General features: G+C 41.3%; 1 protein-coding gene across 1 annotated transcript in view; it reads left to right on the top strand.

Annotated features, from left to right (window-relative positions):
* NUBPL (NUBP iron-sulfur cluster assembly factor, mitochondrial) overlaps positions 1-15,163 on the top strand; it is a 118,122-nt gene extending 102,959 nt beyond the window's left edge. Inside the window, exon 12 of the mRNA XM_074542705.1 lies at positions 14,676-15,163. Within this exon, the coding sequence (XP_074398806.1) occupies positions 14,676-14,696 (21 nt within the window). The 3' untranslated portion in view covers positions 14,697-15,163. The remainder of the gene's footprint in view (positions 1-14,675) is intronic.
* The last annotated feature ends 10,052 nt before the right edge of the window (positions 15,164-25,215 follow it).

Here is a 25,215-nt window from a genome sequence, read left to right as displayed (position 1 = left end):
AATTTCAATAATGTCAGGAATGGGGGAAAAAAAGAACCACCTTGGAAGTCAATGAGGAGCAACACAGAAAAGTACAGTGCTGATATAATTACTGTTTCAAACATGACTTCTGGCAGGAGCCAGAAAAAAAGGTTTCTTCTTTTTTCCTCCTGGCAGAATTGTAGTGCTACCACCCTGGCTAGCAGTTACAGTGAAATTCCATGTTCCACTCAAAGTCTTGGGACCTGAAGGAGATGGCAGTTCTGTGCAGGAAATCTCCTTGGTTTCCCCTCTGTAGAGAGGGCAGACAAAAATGTTTGCAAAGAGAAGAAGGTTTTTCACTGGAGTCAGGGCATGATCCTCCATGTCCCTGCTGGGGATCTGTTTGTGCAGCTGCAGCCAGAGCCCCTCAGAAGGTACCCCAGAACAGCAGAAGACAATGGCCCAGTTTCACAGCAGTCCTGCAGCCTCTGGGCCCAGCTGTGCCCAGAGGTGTTGTGAGGTGTGCGTTGGCAGCTTTCAGCTGCAGGCACCTGCACCCCAAGGAACAGTGCAGGAGTTTTGTGTCTGTGGCATGTCAAGCACATTTGTTTATCCAGCTCCTGCAGGTGTATGGGCATTCAATTAAAGCCAGAAGAAAAATGGCTTGGTAATAAGCAGATATATGATCTCTTTGTGCCTTCACCTTTACCTAGAAGAAAGTCCTATTAAATTCAGTGAAAATTTGCACAAGCTGAGATTCTAGGAATGAATATGGATTAAAATTGCTTTACTCTGATTTTTATGGCAGCACTTTTTATATACTAGACAAGTTATAAATCTGTTGAGAAGTTCACTTGATGAAAAAAACCCACTGGATTGCATTTAGAGAGACATACAATAACCTAAACAACTGCTCCATTTGAAAGTTGTCATCTGTACTTGCTTCTCCTGGCCTCTCTGTAAGGATCTGCCAACCCATAACCAGCAAGCTGAGAGCCAGTAGGGAATACACAGATTTTCCTCCTCATTGGAATTGATGCTTTCTTTACCTTATCATGAATTACTGTCAATAGCTGATTTTACCAAGTTTGCCAAGGCTCACAACTCTTGTATGTTCTTACAGCTTTCCTTGTATCTTGTATTTCTTTAGGCTGGTTGCTGTGATTACTTAAACTATCTGCTTTTAATTAGCTAAGAGCAGATGTTTTAAGGTGCCTATAAGTGGATTTCACTTATTCTTGGTTTTTGCATAAAGCAGGAGCTCGTATGCAATGGGGGTTGTTTCTCCAGCACAGTTACACTACTTCCACTTTACTGGCATCTTTGCTTTTATCAATAAAATAATTTTGATTGTTTCTTTGCCAGATAAGCAGAAAAAAGCCCTTCTGAGCCACAGATTGTGGGCAATGCCAAGCTTTCACTTTTAGTTTCATTATTTTAATGAGATTTTCCTTTCTCATATTAACAGGAATGAGTGATGATAACAGATAAATAGAGCATGGGTTAAATTCCACAAGTGACATTAATGTTTGTACTTTTACAAATGTTCCCTGTAGTAATTGCACTTAAACTCCCTATCTTCTTCCCACCTTCAATCATTAGGTGATGTCATCTGTGTTTTAAGGCTGGAATTCCCTAAAATGATGCAGTATGAATCCAAGTGCCCTTCATCTGTTATTCTCTCTGCAATTTCCCTCTCCTTGGACATACCAATTCTTCAAACACTGGCCCAATAGCAGGACCTAGTACCTGCATCAGCAATCAGAAAACAAACACAAACCCCAAAGGAAACAACCCCATAATGTGCTGCTCTTAGAAGATCTAAATGAGAAAAGCTGCTACACACACTGTGCTCTTAATGAGCTGTTTGCATAATGCGATTTTTAAAGAATTATATTTGCAGTGTTGGTCACTGGAAAAGGATGGCATCCTTGGAGATGTCACATTATCCTAGTGGATATCCTATCCTACATACCTTATGGGTATGTACTTCTGACTGGAGAATGTGCTAATGAATTGATTCAAGCCAACCAAATCAGTCCATTCCAAACTCTCAGAGACTTCTGAATAAAGATCTAACACCCACACAATGTGGATCATCCTCAAAAGTCTTCATTCTTTGCCATGAAAATTCAGGGAAGTTTTCTATACTGTCTCATGGAAACAGGCTCAGACATGTTATCCTGCCCACAGTGACTGCAGCACCAGAACTGGCAGACTTTATGTTCATTGCAAGAACATAATTGTCAACCATTTGATATCTGAGAAAGCTGAGCAGAGACTGTTCTCCGTTGTTATACATAATGAAAAGTAACAAACAATTCTTTTTTTCCATAGACTTTGAATAAAAAAATACTAAAACCTTTTAATTCAGGAGAAACTCACACAGATATGCTTTGACTAAAGATTAGAAATATGTTATATAAATACTTTTTTAAAGGTCAACGGGTTTGCCCAATATATATTCTCATAACTGTTTTTCTAACTTGAAGCAGGGGTAACTTGTATAAATGTGAAATGATTTGTGAAATAAGCACAAGAGTGTTTTCCTACAGACAGTGATTTTAGATGGTACTGAATAGAAAAGACTCAAATGATTTATTTTTTTTGAAGGTATATAAATATTCACATTTTGGTTTAAACCTTGTCTTATAATAATATGCAATGAAAGAATGGTATACAATAATGAAGCAATAAGAAGCTAACAGAGACTTTCCTTAATCTTCTTCAGAACCATGTCCTAGATGCAACCTTGTCTTTAAGTTAAGGGCAGAAGTCAAAGCCATACCTCTAATCCAGATTGCCTCTGGAACAATGCCTTACATGCCCCTTTTTCTTTTTGCATGCTTGTACTGCTTATAGCAGGCATGGGAAAGAACAATGTGAAATATTACAGCCTGTGACTGGTAAATGTGTGCACATGGTCCCTGTCTGGTCATATTTCAATTATAAGAGGGATGCAACGGTCTTGGTGCCAAAGCATTGACTCTACACATGACAGCAAGGTTATGTTAGCTTGATTGATCTGATTTGATGAGCTGCATTAATAGTACAAGCTTCTGGACCTCATTTGCATTAGATGGAACAGGGAGAGCAGAAGTCACAGTAAGAAACATTTGTCAGTATAAGAGGAGGAGTATGTGAGCACACAAATCAGTAGGGTCACTGGGCACTGCCTTTCTGGGGAGTTTTGGCCATCTACTTCAGAAGTGGTCAGAGTTAAATAAATAACAAAAGTGATGGGGCTCAAAGGCTGTGTGTAAATAATATCCATTTCCCTAATGAATTGCCCTCTCTCAGTCCTGGAATGTGTTTGCTGCACGAGCTGTAACAGAAACAAGAGAAACTTCTTTTTTCAGTGGTGTGCAGAGCTGCCAAACTTATTATCATATCACAGACATTCCCCACGAGTTGTGTATATGCTGCATGCTTGTGCTTTCTTATCACTGAGCATTAGAGTCTATTTTGCACTACATATTGCTCAGCTGCTTCCCTTTCATGGGGGCTCATTTCTCATGTATTTTGGCTTGTGCAAGGATGAGATTAACAGCCTTCTACTTGCTGCCTGATTCACTCCTACTTTTCATAACTTCTCAGTATAGCCAGCTGTATTTGTTCCTAATGGCTGTATTAATTATCCTTAATCACCTTGTTTAGCTGGAGAGGTACAGGATTCCCTGATTATTCATCTTTGGTCACTGTTCTCCATGAAAGCCAAACACTATCAGAAAAGCCTCCCCACTCCCCATACTATCCCATTTCTCCTGTCCCATCCTTTCCCAAAGATGTAGATCTTTAAATTTTCCTCAGTGTGTTTTCTGTATGCAGTTGGGTTTTGGTCACTACTTCATCAGGCACAGACCTCTCTTTCCAAGCTTCACCTTCTATCATTCCCTTGTTTTCCTGATGCAGCCTAAGTAATTCAGCTAATAGTTATTTGACCAACAGCTGCACACTGTGGTAATACTGAAGCAGAAATGAACATACAGTGTATATTTACTCTATGCATATTTTAAATCCACCTAAGCAAAATGTAGAACACTGTTTGTTCCTCCAATGTGTTGATGAGGAACAGTAAACTCAGCCAACAGGGGTGAAATTTCTCTGAAACTGGTACTTTACCCAGAGGTTTTCCTTTCCTCAAGGGATTTAAATACTGCACCACAGTTATGTTGCTGCCAAATATAAGACTTTGCTTCAAAGCTGAAAGAGGAATATTCTAAGGTGGAATCCAAGTTTTTCTTTCCTGTGCATGTACGTTGTTCTATATATTGCTATTTCTCTGAGGGAGCAGCCAGGGGATAAAAGGAAGAGCATCTTCCTTCAGTGGTGCAAAAAGCCTGTATTTCAGCAATAGAGGTCTCTCTCCTGGCAGGCATTGCCTAGAGCTTTACTCTTCTGGTGCACTTTGTTTTGCCTTCAGACTCTTCCCTGGACCCAGTGCCCCAAGATGCTGCTTCCCTTCTGGTCACTGCTTCTGCCTCCCCCACACGAACTGCAGCTTGAACTCTGCCAGTTCCTCTTTCAAGAATGCAATGTTCTTGAGAGCTGACAAAAATATAATTTGCAGTGGCATTTCATTCAGTTACCCGGCTTTCCAAGGGTCAGGGTAACAGCCTGCAACAATGTGGCCTGCAAAAAAAAAGTCAATAAGTTGCTTTTCAAGATCAGTAATGCACAAATAGCAAGTCATGCTCCTCTGCCTTGCTTATGTTCTGCATCCTAAACTTTGAGTTCCCATCTGTCAGTATTTTCTCTGGGACATCTTGTGTCTCAATGTAATCTTCTGTGCCATTTTCTTTGGCAACATTCAGCAGAAGTGTCTTTAGCAATTAAGGCAACTTGAGGTGAGCAAGATCTCCTCTACTTTATTCACACCCCATGTTCTTTGAAGAAATCTCTGGTTGTCTCTTTTCATAAGAAAACACAAATGCAGCAAACAGCAGATAGCCATAAGCCTACTTCACTCATGTCCATATTTTGCCTGGATGTCAGATAATCAGTTTAATAAAGCCCAAGATGTAAACTTCAATGCAATTTAAATGCCTAAACCCAAAATGCTTCTTTTAAAAGCATAACCTTCAGCTGTAATATATTTTAACCTTGTAGGCTAATTAATCACTTGGATAAGAGCTTTTAAAAGAGATAAATCTGTAACACCTAAAGACATTATAATGTCCATAGGTCTGGGATTAGGACTGTGGCAAAGTGAGCTTTTGAATGCCCTGCATCCATTCCCATCATCCATTGAAACTGTCTGAGCAACGCATGGTTAAAAGAACAATCCAAGGCACGGCTGTGCTTCTGTTTCAAAATCTTCAGGGTGTATTGTATGGACTGCAGTGGCCTCATAGCTGCGTCCTTGAACTCTAAGCTACTGGTTCCTGGCCTTCAGCTGAGGAGAATGTGGGATTGACTGGATTAGTCCTCCTGACCTCCTCCAATGCCAAGTCAGACAGATTAGGATAAGTCCTTTTGGTAATGGTTAAACTTTGTAATGAAATGTATTAAAGTGTTTTCCTGCATTCATCTTCTGCTTCTCATCACTTTGAAACACTAGGAATTTACTGTCTGGAGCAGCTGTGACATATTTTCTTCTTGAACTGCTACAGCTGTTTCCCAAGCAAACTGAGGAGCTTGGCACTGACACCCCTGTACTTTTCCATTTGTATTGCCTTTGAGGAGGAGGTCAGATTCTCTTAGAAGGGCCTCTAGCTCTCTGAGGGCTGAGAGACTTCCTTTTTGCCTGCTGGAGAAAAGGCATCCTGGCTTAGCTGCATGGCTGAGCAGCAGGTGTTGTGTTTTGAGGATCTGCTCTCAGTCCCAGGTCCGAAGTACTGATGTGCAGGCCAGGGTTGCTTCTGGCTTAAGTCACTTGATGTTGACTCTTCCTGCCCTATCACTATGATGAAATCCAAGCAGCTTCTTTGGTAAAATCAGCTCTGGGAATAGTCACAGTCTGTGCAAGCACCAGGAAAACTATGGAGCTGGCCCCCAGAACACCTGTGGCTGCTGCTGTACCTGATGGATTGCTGCCATAGCCTTCTAAGGGGTCTGCTCATAAACCAATGGGGTGGTTGGGAGTGGGTGTACATCACTAGGAACTGAGTTTTATGCCTGGGGTCTGTACTCAGCACGGTTTGCACAGGAGATTTTTTGCCAGTAACTCCCTGAAAACTCCTCAGGAGAATGCTCAGGAAATGGGGCAGTACAATGACGGCCAGGAGGACACGGGTGACATAGGCACAACAGCCCTGGATGCGCTACAGAGGAATAACTGAGTCTGCTACAGCCTTTCCATGTGAATAATTGAGTCTCTCTGTCATCCCTTCTAACCCAGGAGAAGCAAAAAAAGCCAAAGGAGACTAATATTACTGAGCATTTTTCAAAAATAAAAGATGGTAGCTAATTATTACCTCAGTCTCAGCTTAGGAGTAAAATAACAGTAATCAAATGAGCTGGGGACAGAATTTAGCACTGTGCCTAAAAAGCAGCAGTCTGAAAAGAGTAACAGGGGCTTTATACCATCATCATAATCAAGTTGAATGAATGCGCATTAGCCATCACATTGATGTTAATAAGAAGTGAATTCTTTTTTTCTGGATGTAGATTAGCAAGTGAACTCTAGGCATTGGTAGTAGTGAAAATACTTTGTCTAAACCACAGAAAATCAGAAACTGTTGTTTCTGTTGAGGAAGGGGTAGTGCTTTTCCTCACTGAGAAGCTCAGCTGCAAAGATTTTTCAGCCAGCATGAGGCAAGGCTGCATGCAGGGCAGATCCCAGCACTCTGCAGCCTCCAGCAGCATTTGCAGACTGACAGAGCAGCCAGGCCAGCTCTCCCAAGGCTTGGCAAGGCTCACAAAAAACCCGGTCACTTGGAAAGCACGGGTAGCAGTAGCAGGGGATGGTGGAGCTCTGCAAGGGAAGCTACAAGTATTTCATCCCACAGGAGTGTAAATCTCTCTCCTCAGAGGCTGCTCTAATGCTTTGGGACTGCAGCCAGCTGGATATTGCATAGCTGCACTCCTGTCAGGGCCTGGGTGCTAGGCCTCTTTCCAAAGCCTGGCAATTAAACCAGGAAAACATTCAGCTGAGGGTTAATTTAAAGCCTTAACTGTGGTACTAACCAGAACAGGAAATTCCATCATTTAGCAAGAGTGGTAATGCTTCTTTGCCCTACAACGAAGGGAGAAGCATGGAACAAAATCTACCACTGTGAATAAATCTTTTCCCCTCTGGTGAATCAAGATTCACCTTTGTAGGTATTTTACTGGATAATTTCAACCCAGTCATAAAGAAAGAGGAACAGAGAAGCCTTTTTTGTCCTCCCCACCAAGAAATGGCTGCTTATCTGGGGAGCACTGTGGGCTCTCACTGACTCTCCTGCAGGATGCTGCTCACCAGCACGCAGGGTATGACAGTCCCTGCTAGCTCTTTGAGCAAGGCTCCGTGCTGTTTGAGCAAGGACTGTGGGACAGCAAGGATGTCCTTGGGCAAGAACCTCTGTCACGACATGACAGCCTGCGGGTGCGGTCGGGGTGAGCTGTTCTCACTGCAGGGAAAAGCTCCAAAGGGATTGCTCATGGCCATTGTACATCACTAACAGTGCTTCAGTGCAATCTTTCACCATGGAGAAAACTTGAGATGTTGCTTAATCTGTTCATTAATTTTTGTGGTTTCTTTTGGCTTGTGAAGAGGCATGGAGTGAATGTAACTTGTCTGTACATCTGTAGCCCAAGACAGACCAGTTGAACTTTGCTTTGAACATTGCTTTTCTACACACAAATATCCCTAGTGGAAGAGAAACTGAAGCTTATTTTTTCCCAGGATGTGTCTTTACTAAGGCTATTAGACTGGTTTTTTAAGCTCTTTGTCCCACTGAACATTTAAGTGTTTTTGTTCAGACTATTTCATTCAATCTCCTCTAGCAGCAGGAAGCAGTTTTGCTAAACAGCCAGAGAAGGCTTTGAGAAGGAAGATGGTAGTTAGTGTAGGTGGTAGCAAAAAGTAGGTGGGAGCTACTCCTGCTTTCTATTTTTTTTTTTCCCATCTGCTCTTTGTTCCCTTCTCAGTCTACTGTTTGGGTAGAGCTTGATGTGAATGGTGTGTGGTGGAGGGAAGAGTGGAAAGCCTTGCCCTTGCTGTGGTTGCTGCTTCTGGATTGCTGACTGCTCACCTGAGCTCAGCCACACTGAAATATCAGAAGGCCTGTTCAGTTTTATGATGTGTTTTTATGATGTGCAGGACAGAGAAATGTGACATGGATGCTGATGTCTAGAAGAGGATCTAAATGTGAGTTTTTATGGCAGCTTAGAAAGCTCATGAGCACTCCAGCTCCAGCCTTTGCAGTGTTTTTTGCTGGAAAGCTGAGGTGGTTGCTGGGACTGTCAGCTGATGTCTGTGAACCCTTTTCATTAGCTCCTATTTCTCTCTATAAAACATGCAGCAGTGGGCTTAGGACCAGGAGTCACTAGGCAACAGGATGGCTAAGATGTTGAACCCAATTCACCTTTAGAAATTAAACACGTATTTATTTCCTCTGTACAGTGCTGTTTGCAATCTGGCAAGTGCAATTAGCTCTTGTCTCAGTCTCTATAGATACATAATGCTTTTTGTTTACTGAAATCCTTCTACAAGGGCTTGCGTGTTTGAGGACTCATCAATAAATCTGGCAGGGTGACTGCTGTATGTTTCTAATCCCTTAACCATTTATTTACAAACAACAGTTGGGTGTCTATGCTGTGCAGATTAGTCAATATGACGAGAATTTTAGAAAAGGCAAATGAAAGAGGATTCAATTTTAACTACTTGTTTTTCAGTTTCTAAGAAAATACACATAGATACCCATTTTTGTGGAATTCACATACCTTAGAATTTATATTATCAAGTTGTTAATTTTCCTTTTTGAGATACTTGCCCTGTGTAGCTGTCAAAGTCCAAGTCTAAAGGTGGGGTGAGACAAAAATTCCTGTTCCATAACTGGGGGTATCTTGAGTGAAAAAACTTCATTAATTCAACTTAGCAGTAGTAATACAATTCTAGTTCTAAAGCACTTCATTTTTTTGGAAGGTTTCCAGCTGTTTTCTCATTCATGTACCTTAGTGGGCTTGCCTAGTTAAACCTCACCCTGTTTTGCATGGGAAATGGGAGCACAGATCTGAGTGCCTTCTGCTGTACAGCAGCACACCTGCAAATCTGTACGAAGTCAGATTGTATAGATCTCACCATCTAACTGATCCTGGACTACAGTGCTCAGTGTTACTGGTGTATATACTGTTCTTAAATAAAATTCAATGCAAACATCATCCATATACAAGCTCTTCTGACATATCTTACAGGTAACTACCAATTTGTTGTTAAAATTAGTTTAAATACACATGCAGATAAAAATAATTTTATCCTGAAAAAGAATTCTGAGTTTCCTCCAGAAGTATTTGATTTTCACAAATGGCTTGATTTTGGTTGATAAGAGTTTTGGGTACCAGGCTTTAATGGACTGTGAAAAGATGCCTCGGTATATTTCAAAAGGTGCAGGTTTTAGAAAACTCAAACAAGTAGTAACTTGAAAATGATAGCCTATAGTATTCTGTAGTAGAATTCTGTAATTGCTACATGCTTTTGGGCTATTTTTTCTAGAATGCTGTAGTGTTTTTATAAGATTGTTTAGACAGATGTTCTTCCTTTTTGGTATAAGAGCTATTTGCACTTCTGGGGCTCAGAGGTGTTCCTTCTGATGTTGAACTGACATCTGGTCTCTCTGTGGCAGGATGTCTGCAGGTAGAATTGCTGTAGAAATGCATCTGCTAGATAATTTAGGTACACTAAGTTTTAGAGTTGTGGCAGACAACAGATTTATAAACTCACAAATCCTGTCTGGCATTAAATGTACATCCTACTGAGTCAGAATCTAAGGACTTTTCAGGTCAGACTTTTCTCTTAGATGTTTCTGCTGCATCTTGAAAGTACAAGGACCGGTTAACCTAATCATTAATATAACATTTAGTGCTTGAGAATCTGAACAGTTTTCTAGGAGGCTCAAGTCAAAGGCAAAACAGAACTGCTGAACCAGAGGGAGCAGTATTAGAGGTACTTACAATTGCCTGGCTGTGGGACTGCTCACTCCAGGGTTGTTGGGGATTTTGCAGGGATGGATGAGCATGGGAAAGGTCACAACAGTGCTTGTCCTCACTGCTCTGTCCTATGAGGATGACACAATGAGATAATGGGATGAACTCCTATTGGTTCAGAGAATGATTTTGTGTTTGAATTATAGAGTATCACAAATACTTATCTGGTTATCTTTGGCATCTGCAGACCATTGGATTATTTTCACTTTTCCAGATATTACAAGTTTCATCCTACAGAATATACCTCTTTAAAAAATGTGGAGCTTTTTTATTTCTGTCCAGGATTTCAACAAGGAAAACATTTGTGTGTGCACAGTATGTCATTCATGTGCCATAAATCCAACTTCTGGATATTTCAGATTTACTGTGCATACATTTAGATGTTAGAGTCATTTAGAGTCAATATGATCATGTTTAGTTCTTATCTTTTTCAACCAGGATACCAGATGTCCAGAAAAATAGCCTAAGTCATCCTCTTACATCCAAACATGTCCAGAGTAACTCAGACATACTGCAGCCAGGCAAAGAATTAGACTGTGGCTCACTATTGAAAGAAACAATGTGGTTTCCTCATGGGTTTTGGACCTCTTTAGATGAACTTCCTGCAGTCAGAGATGAGAATTAATGCCATGTTTTTCTGCACGGACTGAAGCTGCTACACTTCCAAAGCAAACAAGGCCATGTATCCCACATTCCAGCAGAAGGAATCTCCTTAACTCTTGTGGAAGGGCTTGCTCCTCTGTAGTCTCAGTCCTTTGGGTCATGCACTCCCATTCCAGCTAGGCCAGGTGTGAGGCTGCCTCAGTCCTTTTCAGATGGTTATTTGCTCAAAACATGAAGCCTGTTGCAATCATTTGTCCTTCCCTTTTGCAACTACGAGTTTCTGTTCAAGCTGTGTCATTTTAGGAAAAAATAGAAGAGATGGAAGAAATGTAGCTGCCAGTAGAAAAGGAGAAAGGCAGTATATTGAATTATCCAGTGTGTAATGGGAAATGCTGTTGGAAAAACAAGGTGCCTGCCTGTCACAACCTAAGAATCTGCCTCATCCAGAGTAGGATGTTTGATAAGCAGCTCTCTGTTTACAGTTTTGCTGTCACAGCCAAATTACCTATTCATGATTCTGGGACTACCTTCAGTGGGATAGCTCCTACAGAATTCCAGTGCCTACTAGGTTTGCTGTTGTTTGTAATACTGAATTTGAATGTACAACTGGGTAGAAAGCTGCCTTCCTGCCTCAAAGCACTGAATGCTAATTGCATATAAAGCTACTTGCAAATGGGTTCTGTATTCACTGGCTGGCTTTCATTGTGGTACCTCATTATTTCAAGCTATATGATTGTCCTCTAATAGGAATTCTCATACTGGATCTTGTTTCCTCCATGTGAATTTCCACAGGTGCACCATTTTGAGGCGCTACTTCAGCTGCAAGACATTGCAAATAACTTAGTGCTATTTAAAACCAGTGTTTCTCAAGGACAGACGATCCTTTATTTTGCACCATCCCTAGTCAATCAGCTTAAAGCATGAGATTTGTCCTAATCCAGTAGTGTCTCCAAAGAGTTAAATGCATTCCTCTGGAGACATGCTACTGAGACAAATTAGATATTCCAAGCAGAAGCAGGTTCATTGTGTAGTTTGCACATGTGAGACAGTGCTATTCATGGAGTTTTTATCAAGGAAAGATACTGAACTTGTCAGAAAATAGTATGTATTGGCCTAAATCGTGCAATTCTCATTCATGCTTGTGAACATTTGTACAAATAGACCCATTGACTTCATGATGAAAGTGTTTCATTATGATCATTCCTATTTCAGTGATCTTTATGTGATTTGAAATAATAAAGCTCCACAGGCCCATTGACTTCAGTGATACTACTTGGTCCACCAACATGAGTAAGGGCTGTAGTTAAAAGGATCTTAATAACAAATCCTCTGTTATCAAGCTAAATATAACCCCCACCACAACCCTGCCATAGAATAGTCACAGAACTGCCTGGGCTCCCCCATCCCCACACATGCACACACATCCCCCTCCAGTTTTTCTTTCGGAACAAAACCAGCTGTAACTAGAGTCTGAGTTTTGCAAATTGAAAGGAGCTTGTAGCAAAAAGAACAAAAGTGCTAGTGTGCAGAAGCCACCCTGGAAAGAATGTTGGCAGGAGAGGAAGCCAGGCCCTTCCACTGCTGTAACCTTAAACTATCATTTGTTGATGTTGGTATTTCTAATAAGAGAGGAAACGAGAACACAAGAAAAAGAGAGATGGAGAACTTGAGACCTTTTGGAGACTAGGCTTTTCACATTTCTTTATGTAGCCTGGTAGGGCAGAAGAAACTCTTTATTGAGTGATAATAGCATCCACTGCACAATTTATCCGAACGCCTCTGTGAGTGGGGTAGTGCCATAATCTTCATTCAGGCTTTTCATTTTACAGGAGTGAAACCAGTAAAGAAAAAATCCTTTGTTGCTCAGGTCTGAAGTGCAGACAGATACGGGATTGTGGCTCCAGCTTTAGAGAGAGCTGATGTTTCTCCACTGAGCAAGCTATTTAGCTATCAGATCAAGTGGTGCGATCTGGAGCCCGGCAGTGCATTGCTCCAGTGTGAAAATACTATGAAGTTTAGTGTCTCTATGCCCACTGAGACCGAGTCTTGGTTAAAAAAAGCCCCATTTTAGTAGCAGTGCTGCTGCTTAGCAAGCTGCAAAGGCTGATGTATGGATTAATCTGTAGCTTTGGGCTGAAGGGCTGTTTCTACTTGCAGAAGAAAAAAAAATCTCTTTAAGCATCCTCTATCCTTATGAAGAAAACAAACTAGTGTCCATAAACAGTCACCTTCTACCTGAGGATCTCTAAGCACCTCAGAAATAGGCAATATTCTTACACCCACTTCAAAAACAAACTGTGGCCAACAGAAGTTATGGTAAAGCCATGCCTGGCACCCACTTGTGCTGGCTGGCTCTCCCTGATCCCAAAGCATAGCAGTAAAAGTAGTTTTCTATGTGACTTTTACAGCTGCCTTCAGCCTTGAGTGGTTGAGGTTGAAATCACAGTTGCAGAGAAGTCAACAGCAATTTTGTCCCTCAATGTATTGTCCCAGTTAAATAGTAGATATTGTAATAAAAATATTTCACAGTCATCAGCCCTATATGAATTATCAGCAGCTGTCAGCTTTTATACTGAAAAATATAGGTCAATAAAAGACATGGTATCTTTTAAAGTTATAATGCTATAAGGATGAAAAATCCAGTCTATTCCAAGGGTTAAACCCAAGCTTCTTCTGTAAAGTTTCTATGGCAACTAGATGCAATCTATAGTGATATTGTAGCTAATGAAATGTTTCTTCCAGACCAACGGGGCAACATGTAGCATTCAGTAATGAGGAATGTCTTTGGGGAAGGAACAGTGGCATAAAAGATGTGTTCTAGCAAACTATATTGGATGATAAAAGCCTGCAGTAAAGTGTGTCCTGAAGTCCAAATTCCCTTCTGTTTATTCACAGTGCTTCCTTCATATCTGCTCTGATAATGAGGAACACTGGTAATAAGAACAGTACTTGAGAAGGAAGAGAGTAAGGAAAGAATATATATTTGATAATTTCTTTAACTGAATCATAAAAATAAAAAAATAAAAGCTTGTAAAGAAGATCTTTTGTGTGCTTGAAAGAGATTTTCTTTATGAGTGGAATAGCCAAATGTTGACATTTGGTGTCAGCGTGCTATATCATATCTGTATGTGCTTGTGTATGAATTGTGTGGGTACAGATTAAATCTCCTCGTCTTGACTTCTCAGAAGCTGAAATCTATATTAGCAAACCCCAAACCACACATTTTTCAGCTGTATTCAGCCCATCTCATAAAAGACAAATGAGATGAAACACCTGAAAGCCATGCATGTGTGTCTGAGAGCTGGGGCAGCTCAGACCCAGCCCCCTGCACAGAGCAGTGGCACAAACTACCCTTGTGCCCTCTGGCCCTCGTGGCAGGGGCTGGCTGTGCTGCTGGCACCCTGTGCTGCTGGGACCCCCCTTCCCTGTGCCCAGCTGCAGAGCTCCTCCCGTGCTGAGGAGGGAGGAAAGGCAGGTCAGGGCAGGGTGCAGGAGCTGTCTTGTGGCTTTGTGGTCTGCACGGGCAGGCCCTGCCCTCCTCTGCTCTGCAGGCTGCTTGGAGATGTGGGCAAGGCTGCAGCTTTGTCCTTGCAGGCCCTCCAAACTTGCCAGAAATCAAAGAAACCTGTAGATAAATATGAGCGCACACACACCTGATTTTAGACATTCAGGTTTCTGAGTTTCTAGGAATGCTTTCCTACACAGGCCTTAAAGAACTCTATGAATATTGTTATTGAATATAATTAATAATTTTGGGAGGTATCTAGACCTCTCAGACCACCTCCTTTCAGTGCAGTTAGTTGTTCTATGTGTGTGCTCTGTTTATGCTGTACATGAGGTATCTGCTCTGCTGTAGTAATGCTGCTGTTGTAGCCATGGCAGTCTAAGAACAGAAAGAAAGCAAACAGGGCCTCCACCACAGAAATCCTTTCTCAGGGTCTGGAAAATAGCTTAGATGCTAAACTGCTTTCTGCTTCTTCCAGTGCTGTAAATGGATTCAGTAAGGAAAAGCAGAGATGTTCTTCCCACTTGCCTGGCCTTGCTTCAGACACGGAAGAAGAGAGTTAAATGGGTGACATGCAACACAAATTCTTACCCTGGACAGAGAAATGGGCGCTGTTTTAGCAGGGGACTTTCAGAAATGCACTGAGTATGGAAGTGAGCAGCAGCCTGTGCTACACACCAGCACTCTGAGGGGCTGTGGGACATGGTGCTGTGGATTCCTAGCACAAGGTAAGTGCTCTGTTAGGCCCTGGGTTTTCGGCTTTGTTTTGCAGAGCACTGCTGAATAGTGAGAAGGGTATGGCCTTTTAGCTGGACCTGTCAAGGATCTGCATGTCCATGTGACATTGGGTGTTTTCATGTACAAATCTGCATTTGAAGACTTGTAGCAAATCTAGTTCTAAATGTATAAAGTGGTTTAAAAAAACCCTCACAGATGTATTCCTGCTTGTGCACTATTAAAATACAGTAGAAAAGACTAAACACTTCTCTAGTGGTGTGCTAGATAAAAAACAGTGTTTCCTTAGGCAAAATTACCAAGTTTGTTTTGTTTTTTTTTTGTTTTTTTTTTTTTACTTTCTGGTTCTTGAAGTGGCATTTACAGCCACAGGAAATAAAGAACAAGGTACCTTAAAACATCCTTGTAAACTTTATACAGTCATTTAAAGTGAAGCACAGTAATAATTTATTTCAAAAAGGTTGAACTTTGTAAAAAATTTTGTCACTCATAGAAGCTTTCCCTCTCCTTAACCAGGTTGCATTAAAATGTGTAATGCCTCTTCTCTGAAAGGCCTCATGCCCTCTGTGTCCTCTTTTCTCCACTCATGGTTAAAGCATTGATAGATAAAGCAGTGTTATGTCCAGAAACTTTATGTTCATGTACATGTTTGCCATTGTTTTAGCAGCTGCCTTAAAAAAGTCCTACAGTATTAAACAGAAGCACTCTGTTTTCAGCTTTGTCCTTATTTTGGAAACTGTTTGGATTACTAAAATGAAAACAAAACTGCAAGCAGGAATTTGTATGCCTGAGAGGAGGATTCTAAAGCCTCATTTTTACAGCCTTCAGTTTTGTGAAATATAACATCTTAATACAGATCTTTTGCTCATATCTCTCTGAGGTTCAGAACAGAATTTCTGTTTTAGATTTCACCTCTGTGAAGAACAAAACAATCAACACAGTCCATCAGGATCACAATGGAATCTTGTGTCATCAAAACTCAATGAAGCGTTCAGGGCCAGTGAGAGCAGGACAGACAGACACTCATTTTGGTGGTCAGGGTACTGCACGTGTCAGCAGGGCAGCTGCTGCGCTTGAAAAGATCACTGTGCACACAGCTCAGTCACAAATAAAGCTGCCCAGGAGACATGGTAAGTTTGCTATGGCCAAAGAAATTAGATTTTGTCTTCTGCAAAAGTAAGGCAACTTTGTGATGAGTTTTGCATTTATATTAATTTCATGTGAGCTTCATTAGACTACCAGCTCATAAATACACTCAATTTAGAGAACAGTCTCAGTACAATGAATGTGTATGAGCACTGACCAGTTATCTGGTGAACTGTATATTGCAACAACTGAGAAAAATTTCTTTGAGATGGGTTATGACTTTGCCTTACAAAATGTTAGGAAACTGAAGATACTGAATAAGCCCATCCAGAACATCTCAGGCCACAGACTGAACTTGCTGAGACCCTGACCTCACTTCTGACCCTGTGGTTGCAGATCAAATTGTTACAGAGAAGTGATGAAAACCTATCCTACAGGAAAAGTCATTAGTTCATGGTTAGATCAGCCTTCTGGTCAAGTTGGTCAAGGCTAGGAACACACAAATAGGAACAAGGGGGAAGGACTTAGGTGGATTTAAGTTGTCCTTGAGGCACTCTCTGGGGTTGTTTTTGCATTCCATTGGTAAAATTCCTGAGAAGGGTGTTGGAAGATCAAACCTGTTGGTGTGTATTCAGTGAAATTTGTTGCTTTCAAGAGGAAGGGTCCTGGAAAGCCCTGATATCAGGAGGCTTCTTCACTTTGGTGAGTGGATTTAATTCCTTCTTGGATTTCTACAGTGTGAAAGTAGAAGACAGAAACTCCTTGTGGAATGTCTGCCCTTCCCAGTTTTTCACGAGTCATTTTTGTTCCATACCTAAAGAAAATGTATCTTACTCTGCTGAACCAGTAGGAAACAGCACACACATGACCCCTGCTCCTTCTATACTATGGCAAAAGTGCTGCATCCTGAGTGCAGCTTGTGAAGTCCCACATTGCTGCCACAAGTGACCTGTCCTTGCTCTCTCATTATTGATGCATTTCCTCACTGTGCTGGAAGATTCTTGACTCACAGAGTTTTTCAGCACATGACTCTCATCCCAGTGAATCAAACACTGTAATAGAAAGCTCATCATTTATCAAACAGGCACGGGGCTGAATTCAGATCTGGTGTAATGGCTGTATAAAGATTTCTGTACGTGCAGTTTTTCTGGGTCACTCTGATTGTTTTGTGGCAGTATAATGCTTCATATGAGCTGGGCTGATTGTGGCTGGTGTGACAGCTCCAGCAATGTGAGATATTTGTATATGCTCTTTTACCACCACACCTACAAACTCGGTGTGCAGCAGATTTATTTGATTGATGTGGTGGTGTAAATCCTAGATGCCTATAAAAGCATTGCAAGCATTACAACTGGGGAAGCACTGGCAGGGGTGTATGTACAGAAAACTAGATTTGGATCCTGAACTTGTTCCTTCACTCAGAAGAGCTTGTGTGAGTTTTACACAAAGAGCATGTTGTTCTTTTAGCAAGAGTACCGCGCTTTTGGAGTCAGAACAAAACAAGGAACACCAAACAATGATTGGTTTTCAAAGACAGGGTGTGTTGTCATGATAAAAGACCAGTTGAGCAAGGAGGTAAGTATTATTAAAAAGAATATATTGCACTCAGGGAGCAGGCCTCCTCTTCTTTACACGCTGCTCAGTCATCATAGATACAAAGGTCAAAGCTCATCAGTATTCCCCCATCTGGACTCACTGTTGTAGCTAACAGTTTGTTGCTCTTTATGACGAAGCCTTTGCTTCCCCAAATAAATAAAACTGTCTATATCAGGTTTGCCTATTAAAAAAAGATGTGCAGGTTTGTGCAGCTCCTGACTCCGCAGGAAGCTCTAAAACTGAGAATGGAGCTGGCTGAAAACCTGGGGAGTGAAGTGACGTGACAGAAGCGAGTGCTCGGTATCGCTGCCTCAGTGCCTGCTCGCAGTTTGGCTCATTCCTCTCGCCAGGCAAAGCACCTGGGGCAGCACAAAGGGGATCCCGAGCTCTGGTAGGGCCCAAGGCCGTGAGGGGGGCTGTGTATCCCCCAGCAGCCGTGCTGAGCCGTGCTGAGCCGTGCTGAGCCGTGTGGAGCAGGCACCGAGGCCGAGCACCCTGCTCTGCCCCAGCCCTGCTGCCAGTTGCTGTGCCCAGCCTAACATTGTACCACAGTGACACTGCACTGCTCACTGTGCGCCAGCACAAACTTTCTATCTTGAATATTCTTCCAGCGCCGGTAAAGTCACTAGGTGACCTAAATCCTTCATTCAGTCACACTTATTTTTAGCAAATGTCAGATAAAATAAGAGCATTACTGTGTAGGGAAGAAAGAACCGACTGTATGAACTTTTTTCCTAGAGGTGAATGGTCTGTGGGGAAATTGATGTCAAGTTTTAATCACAAAATCACAATAATATTTGACTGCCACTAAAGTATTTGCATTTCAAATGCAGGGGAAGAACTATAGTCTACTCTTAAATGCGTTAAGTAAATAAATACAAAGGCATACAAAACTACTTTTGAAATGTGTAATTTAAGCGTAAGATAGCTGAAAACAAAGCTGCTATTCACTTATAGATGAGAAAAGAGAGACATTAATTTATATAATTAGGCAGTTAATTGTCATAAACGTTATTTAAAGATTCAAATTGTAATCATGCGTATCTAAGTAAAAACTTGGAGACTGTTTAGCATTCATAAACTTATGTATTCTAATATATTTATATATTCTAATACATATACATTATATGAGCCTATAAATATATATAGCTCTATATACACAGCACATCCATTAACATAGAGTCATCTATTGTATCTTTTCAGGTATTGCAGATTGTTCTGTAAGTCTCCTTTTCTTTCCCTTTCAGATGTTATCAGGTGTGGTAGAAGGCCTCACTGCAAATGAAAGCTAACACTGCTGCTTAAAAATACAATTCCATTCAGTCATTTTACATGTAAAACAAAAGTTATGTATGTGTATGTAGACATATATATTTATGATTAGAGTGTTCACAATGGTGGTATGGAAAGGAAAATGGTGGTTTCTCCTGAATGTAGGAGAAACAGCTCTGCTGAAGTGATAAGTGAAAGCTGGCCTCAAGTACTCCCTGTATGCAAACTTTTTGCTGGCAGAATTTAATCAGTGTAAACATTTTTTCATTTTGAATGGGGCATAAGGAAAAAGAGTCACTAATAATAGGCAATGAAGTAGAAAGATAAAGTACTTGAAATGAAATAATGGATTAGAAAATGGATTAAAAAAGGGTTTTTTTTCTTTCTGTCAGGAATCTCACTGTTAATTCCAGGCAACAATATTCACTGTGTCAGGTCCAGGTTTCCTGTAAATTCATGTCTGCAGCAATCACCATTTAATCAGTGATGCAACAAAAAGATGTTAAAGGCCAGGCTTTGCTTTACACAGGGAACAAACAGCCTCTGCACTCCAGTCTAGCAGCGTGTCTGGGACCCTGGCTCTGTGAACCTGCTCCCCCAGAGCCTTGCAGGGCTCACAGCCAGGCCTGAATTCTGTGGTGCTGGTCTGTCAGCCTGGGCAGAGCTTTTACTGCCCAGGTTACAAGCTGTGATTCCCCTTAGTGTGTTTGCTGCACGTGTTCCAGTGAGACTCGACACAGGGCTTGCCAGGGAGAGCAGAGCAGCTCCAGCGAGGCTGAAGTAGGAGCAATGCATGTGCAGAAATCCATTTACAGACACCTTTTATTTCTGGGAGGATGGGTATTTTTTGAATTGGGTTAGTAGCAGAAAAATGTTTTTACTTACCTGTTTTTGGAGGCATTACATAGAAATTCCTGTGCAACACTTAGCATTGCTCATGGGTAAAACAAACTTATTCCAGTAAGAGAGCCATGCATAAAAATTGTCTTAAGAGTACTTGTTTGTTAAAGCCTGCTTGGACTGCATTAAGTGTGGCAGCTCCTGCTTGGTGGCACCTGCCATCTGCTAGTCCTCAATTAGCCCATCCCCTGGGAGCTGACTGCACAGTTCTGCCCTGGCTGGCTCGTGCTTATTCCCATGGCTGCTCCTCACCACTCCAGTGGAAGTGCTCCATGCTGCACCAGTGCCCACTCCAGCTCTTAGTGGCTCTCCAGAGGGACCAAGTGGGTGGATTGTGCTCAGAGTGTGGCGCAGGAGCCATTCCCTCCATAGAGGCGGCACCTGTGCCAGGGACCCTGGGGAATGGCAGAGCAAAGGCTGGGTGTCCATACACCAGAACATCCAACAGGAGCTGGGGCAGAACTGCACACTCTGATACTTCCCACTAATTTGCCACTGCTAATGGCTTTTATGCCAGTGTAGATGTCAGAGAAGCTCCTTTGTGACTTTAATGCCACAGTCTTATAAGCCTAAATCAAGGACATTTTGTTAATAGCTTCATCTGCAGCTCATCTGAGTGGAATTTGGATAAAGACAATAACTGAAACTTTTCCTTTACGAGAAAGCATTATCCTAAAGCACTGCTGGAAATATTGTCTAGAAATACTTCTTTGGAAAACCTCTCAGGGCCTGGCCAGTTCAAGAAGTGTCTTTCAGGTGGAGAGATGGAAATGTTGCCATTAGAGGAGTACTGTCCTGCTGTAATTTGTTCGGCTTTGTCCTTCAAATGTTGCTTTTCAAAACCAGACTGTCACTGCAGCAGCCTGCTAGAGATTCCTCATGCTGGAATAATTTCTTAAGCCATAATTTGCAGCTAAAATAACCAGGCAAAGTTTAAAGACATGGATTTTAGGAAGATGGATGAAGTTTTCTTGCTTTTTGGAATAGTAGTATAGTCTATTATTGCCTGTAGTCCTTGTGATGAAGATAACATGGCCATGCTCATAGGAAGTAACTGAGGAAGTGACCATTTATGCTGCTGCTGCCCAAAAGTCTCTACAGCATGTGGTTATTTATTTATCCACTGCAACAATTGCTCTGTAAACACACAGAACATTCTTGGAGAGAAACCAGTCAGGATCTCCCAGCAGGGAAGAGGAGCCCACTTGTGTGTCCCACCCAGCAGAGGCAGCCAGCCATTGTTCGGGGCTGGGCTCAGCTATCTCACAGGGATCTCAGCCTGGGCTCAGCACAGCCCAGAATGCCATCCCTGTGCCAAAATCCCCGTCCTCCCAGTCCACATCAGAAACTTCAGCTGGGGCAGGTGAAGTGTCCACAAGGAAGTGTCCCATTTTCCTACTGGTGTCCATGTTAAATAAAAAGTGTGAGAAATTAGGCATAGAAAATGATGCTAAAGTGAAATGGTTACTAAAAGGATACAAATTCCATTAAGCACCAGCAGCACTGAGTTCAGTAAATAGAAAGGTCATCTTTCTGTCTCTGCCTCATTCCCAACTGCAGCATGACTCAGAAGAACAAACAATTCAATAGGTTTTGTTAGATGCTTGCATGCATTCTGGGGTTTTTATTACTTGAAATTTCATTTGGTTCTCTGATTTTACCACAATCTGAAAACTAAATACTTAAAAAAATCAGTTGTAAACAAAATAATTTTTTGCATATGTTTAACAATCAAGTATCCTGATTTCAGAAAGACTTCAGCCAGAGATCATTTTATTACATGTCCTTGTTTTATGATGAAAAGAGAAGGGAGAAGTGAGAAGAAAAATCATCTTAAATTTGTACATGGATTGAGAGTTTGAAAGTGCACACACAGCAGGTGGGCATGTGCTTTACAGATAACGATATCAGTGGTAATGGTTGTTATAATCTCAAGTGAAGAGGAATAAAAGGAGAGCTGGACACCACCAAAACTTCACTTAAACCATTAGATTTGGGCTGCCTCTCTCTGCAGGGCAGGCTTCTTTCCAAATATTTTCTGCCCTCCAGGACAGGCAGAAAAATCTAATCCCTGTGACCTTTTCTTAAAAAAAAGCAGAAGTAATGTTTGCAGCATGGTATTTGTATGCAGGGATTAGCTCTTGATTTCTTTGCTTAGTACCTTAGGGTATATTTTTAAAGTACTACACAGAATTTCAGTCTCACTCGTCAACTTCTATTGACTTTAAACCTCATGAGTCACTTTGACAATATATCCCAGAGGCTTTCTATCTGACACTGGCTTTAATTTAAATTCCCCTGCTTTTGGGGGTTTATTTCTGAATTTAGGGTTAGCTAGCATGGGAAGCTGGCTTTCAGGAGGATTTTCCTATATTATAGATGTTCTGCTTCCAGGTTATCCCAGTATTATTTTATGTTCTCATTTTCTTTGAGGGGGGAAAAAAGACATTTTTGTTAGTGTCTGCAGTTTATTTTACTTACTTGGCTTATTCATGCCAGCAATGGCTGCATTACCTCAATGTCAGTATGCACGGCCCCCTTGTGAATGCTGTTGTAACCTGTGTGTAACTGTAAAAGCATGTACTTGGTCAGACCCACAGTGCAACAAAGGCTAAACTCTGTAAGTAAAACCTAGCAAAGCATTTATACATTATTTTCTTTGCAGAATGGCTATTTTCTTCTCTCTTAGGAAAAAAATCCAAGCTGATTTTCCATATTAAAAATGCCAGTGAGTCGTGTGATGTCATAAAGCTCTGTGGAAGGGATATGCTGCTCCATGGCAGCTGGATGCACATCAGGCCCTCTGCCTGGTAATCTGTTAAGGTGCCCAGACTGGTGGGTTGGTCATTATGTGTGGCTCTCACACAGAAGTTAAGTCAAACAGAGACATATACAAGGGTGAGTGAGATATTTTGCCAGTCCCTAGAAGGGTTTTCTCACAGTTCACTTCATTAGTCCTCCAAACTGGCAAAAAAATAAATGACATTTAGAAAGGGAGCTCAATGAGAGTCAGGTCTGTGTTCTGCTAAGTGTGGATGACAGCTCGAGTTACCCTTAGCTCCTCTCATTGCCTGGTAGCCCCAGGTGAGCTGAAGGCAGGGCAGAGAGCCAGCTTCCTCAGCTAGAGAATTCCTGGGCAGTGTTAACCACCTCTGCCCGGCTGTGCCACCGTGTACATCTGGGTAGAGCACCAAACAAATGTGTTGACAAAGGCTAAGTATTTCCTCTGAAGTGTTTGACAGAAAATAAACAGCTGGAACAACTGGCAGTAAATTCTAACTTCCTCAATAGCATTCTGGTAACAATAGCATTCTGGTAACAATGGGAAGAGGAAGGAGAAGCCAAATAAACAATACCTCTGTTATAATTGGCACAATAGACTGATTTCTCCTCCTGTGTCTTATGTGGTCATATGCAAGTATGCAAACAGCAACAAATGCTGCCTCACTAAAGACAACTGTTCTCTGTCTGGGAATTCAGGTAGCAAGATGCTGGAATTTCAGGCTGAGCATTGCTTTCAAAAGAATTTTCTACTTTGCCATAAATTATGATCTTCCATTTTCTCAGTGTCTTTCTCATCTAAAGGACAAAACATTAGTCCAGGATTGGTAAGCATATTGAAAACATTAAACAATATAAATGAAATTATTATTATTGGGCAGAGAAAAGAAACTCTCAGTCTTTCCTTAGGTCTTGCCTGGTTAATAGCTATGGCATACATGACATTTCTACACATTATTATCAAGATTACTAGATCACTAAAAAAAACCACAAACATTTTCTCTAGCACCACTAGCCATTTCTCATTTGATTTTTTTGAATCAAATGTTTTACTGACCTCCAATCAGCATTGGTGTACTGCACTACCTTTGGCTAGAGTTGGGTGCCTTGGAAAAAGAAGATAAGATTTTGTTAGTGATCAAGCTCATGTTATATTCCATTCCATTTTCATTGCACCTTCAGGTCTTAGTGTTCTCCCCTTCAAAACTCTTTCTACAGATTTGCATTTTGTTTGGATCAGTCTAATGGGCCTGTCATGGTCCCAACCACTCCTTTTTCTCCTTCCCTCCTACTTCACATACACCTATAACATACATGATTTTCTGGTTAATCAGTAGCATTCAACTGAATAAATTTATTCCTAATGTTCGGTATCAGGTCTGGAATTTTCTGCGTCCCTCCTTCTGAAATTCAGTTAAAGAGATAACTGAGCCCTTCAGATGTGGACATTGACTTCCAAGATAAATTCCATGTTCTTTTTCTGACCTGTACTTGCTTAATTTTGGTGTCCCTTAGTGTCCCATGCATGTCCTAGTATGCATGTGTCTCTTAATAACTGTTCCTTCATGTATAATCAGATTAATTTTCTCTTTCCCTGTTTTTCCGTTTTATGACTAGAGGGCATTGTTTTAATTTCCTTTGAATGTTGAATATCTTTACTTTATTCTTACACCTCTTGACCAGCAAAATATTTGTTTCTTGGCTGACTGTTTTTTGGGGTTTTTTTTTTGGTCATTTCCTTATCTTCAGTAATGTTTTTGAGACTTTTCCTACAAACCTCTGCCTTAGTGTATGAATTGCAGATAAGATTGGCACCTTTGACTCAGTGACACTCCCACCTTCCTGGAGATAGAGGTGAGCTGTTTTGCCTGGCTGGCTTCACTGGTCCCCTCACTTCCTTAAAGTTTGTCCTTCTGAGCTGGAGCTTTCTCTGTTATGAGCATTGCAACTCTTTCAGCAACAACAGTGCAGTGTAAACATCCGTGGCAGCTTTGATTTACGTTGCTCTTGCCCTGCTCTAACTGCAGCAGTTAGTTTTGCTTAGACTGACTTACTCAATTTCTTAGGCAGGTTTTGCACTCTGCCCTGAGCTTCAGGGTGCTTTCTTTCAACCTCTGCTAATGCCCCAGTTTATTACTTAAACCTCTGCTTATGCCCCAGTTTACTGAGTTACAGCCCATGCTTCTTGTTTGCTCTTCCATTCCATTTAAATGGCACCAGCTTCACACCATTCAATTTATGGGTTCCTGTGACCAAATTCTTTTATGAATGTCTTCACTAATAACAAAACCAAGGCTAAAATAGAATTCTGTCCAGTTTCTTTAACAGTTATGTGGTAAAAATATCAATTGGTTATTTTATTGGGGAGTAGCAAGCCTCTGAATTATTAGTGGCATTTCCCTCAACCTGTTTTTGCTTGGAAAGCTAATGTCACTTACAATTTGTCTCCTTCCAAAGCCACAAATTTCTCTTTATGTACACAGAATTTCCTCTAAATAATTCTTGGTCAGAGGAGAAGTGGTTTTGACTAAATCTCATTTCGTCACTTGTTCCTTAGCAGTAGTCTCTGTTTTTGCCGCTGTTTTTTCTACCATCTGAGTAATTGGATATGTTTGCTCTGAAATATCTTCATTTCTCCTGTGGTGGAG

Source organism: Zonotrichia albicollis, chromosome 6, assembly GCF_047830755.1.
Source record: "Zonotrichia albicollis isolate bZonAlb1 chromosome 6, bZonAlb1.hap1, whole genome shotgun sequence".
Classification (NCBI taxonomy): Eukaryota; Metazoa; Chordata; class Aves; order Passeriformes; family Passerellidae; genus Zonotrichia; species Zonotrichia albicollis.
Note: the sequence above shows the minus strand (reverse complement) of the source record. Positions and strands in the feature narration are given on the sequence as shown.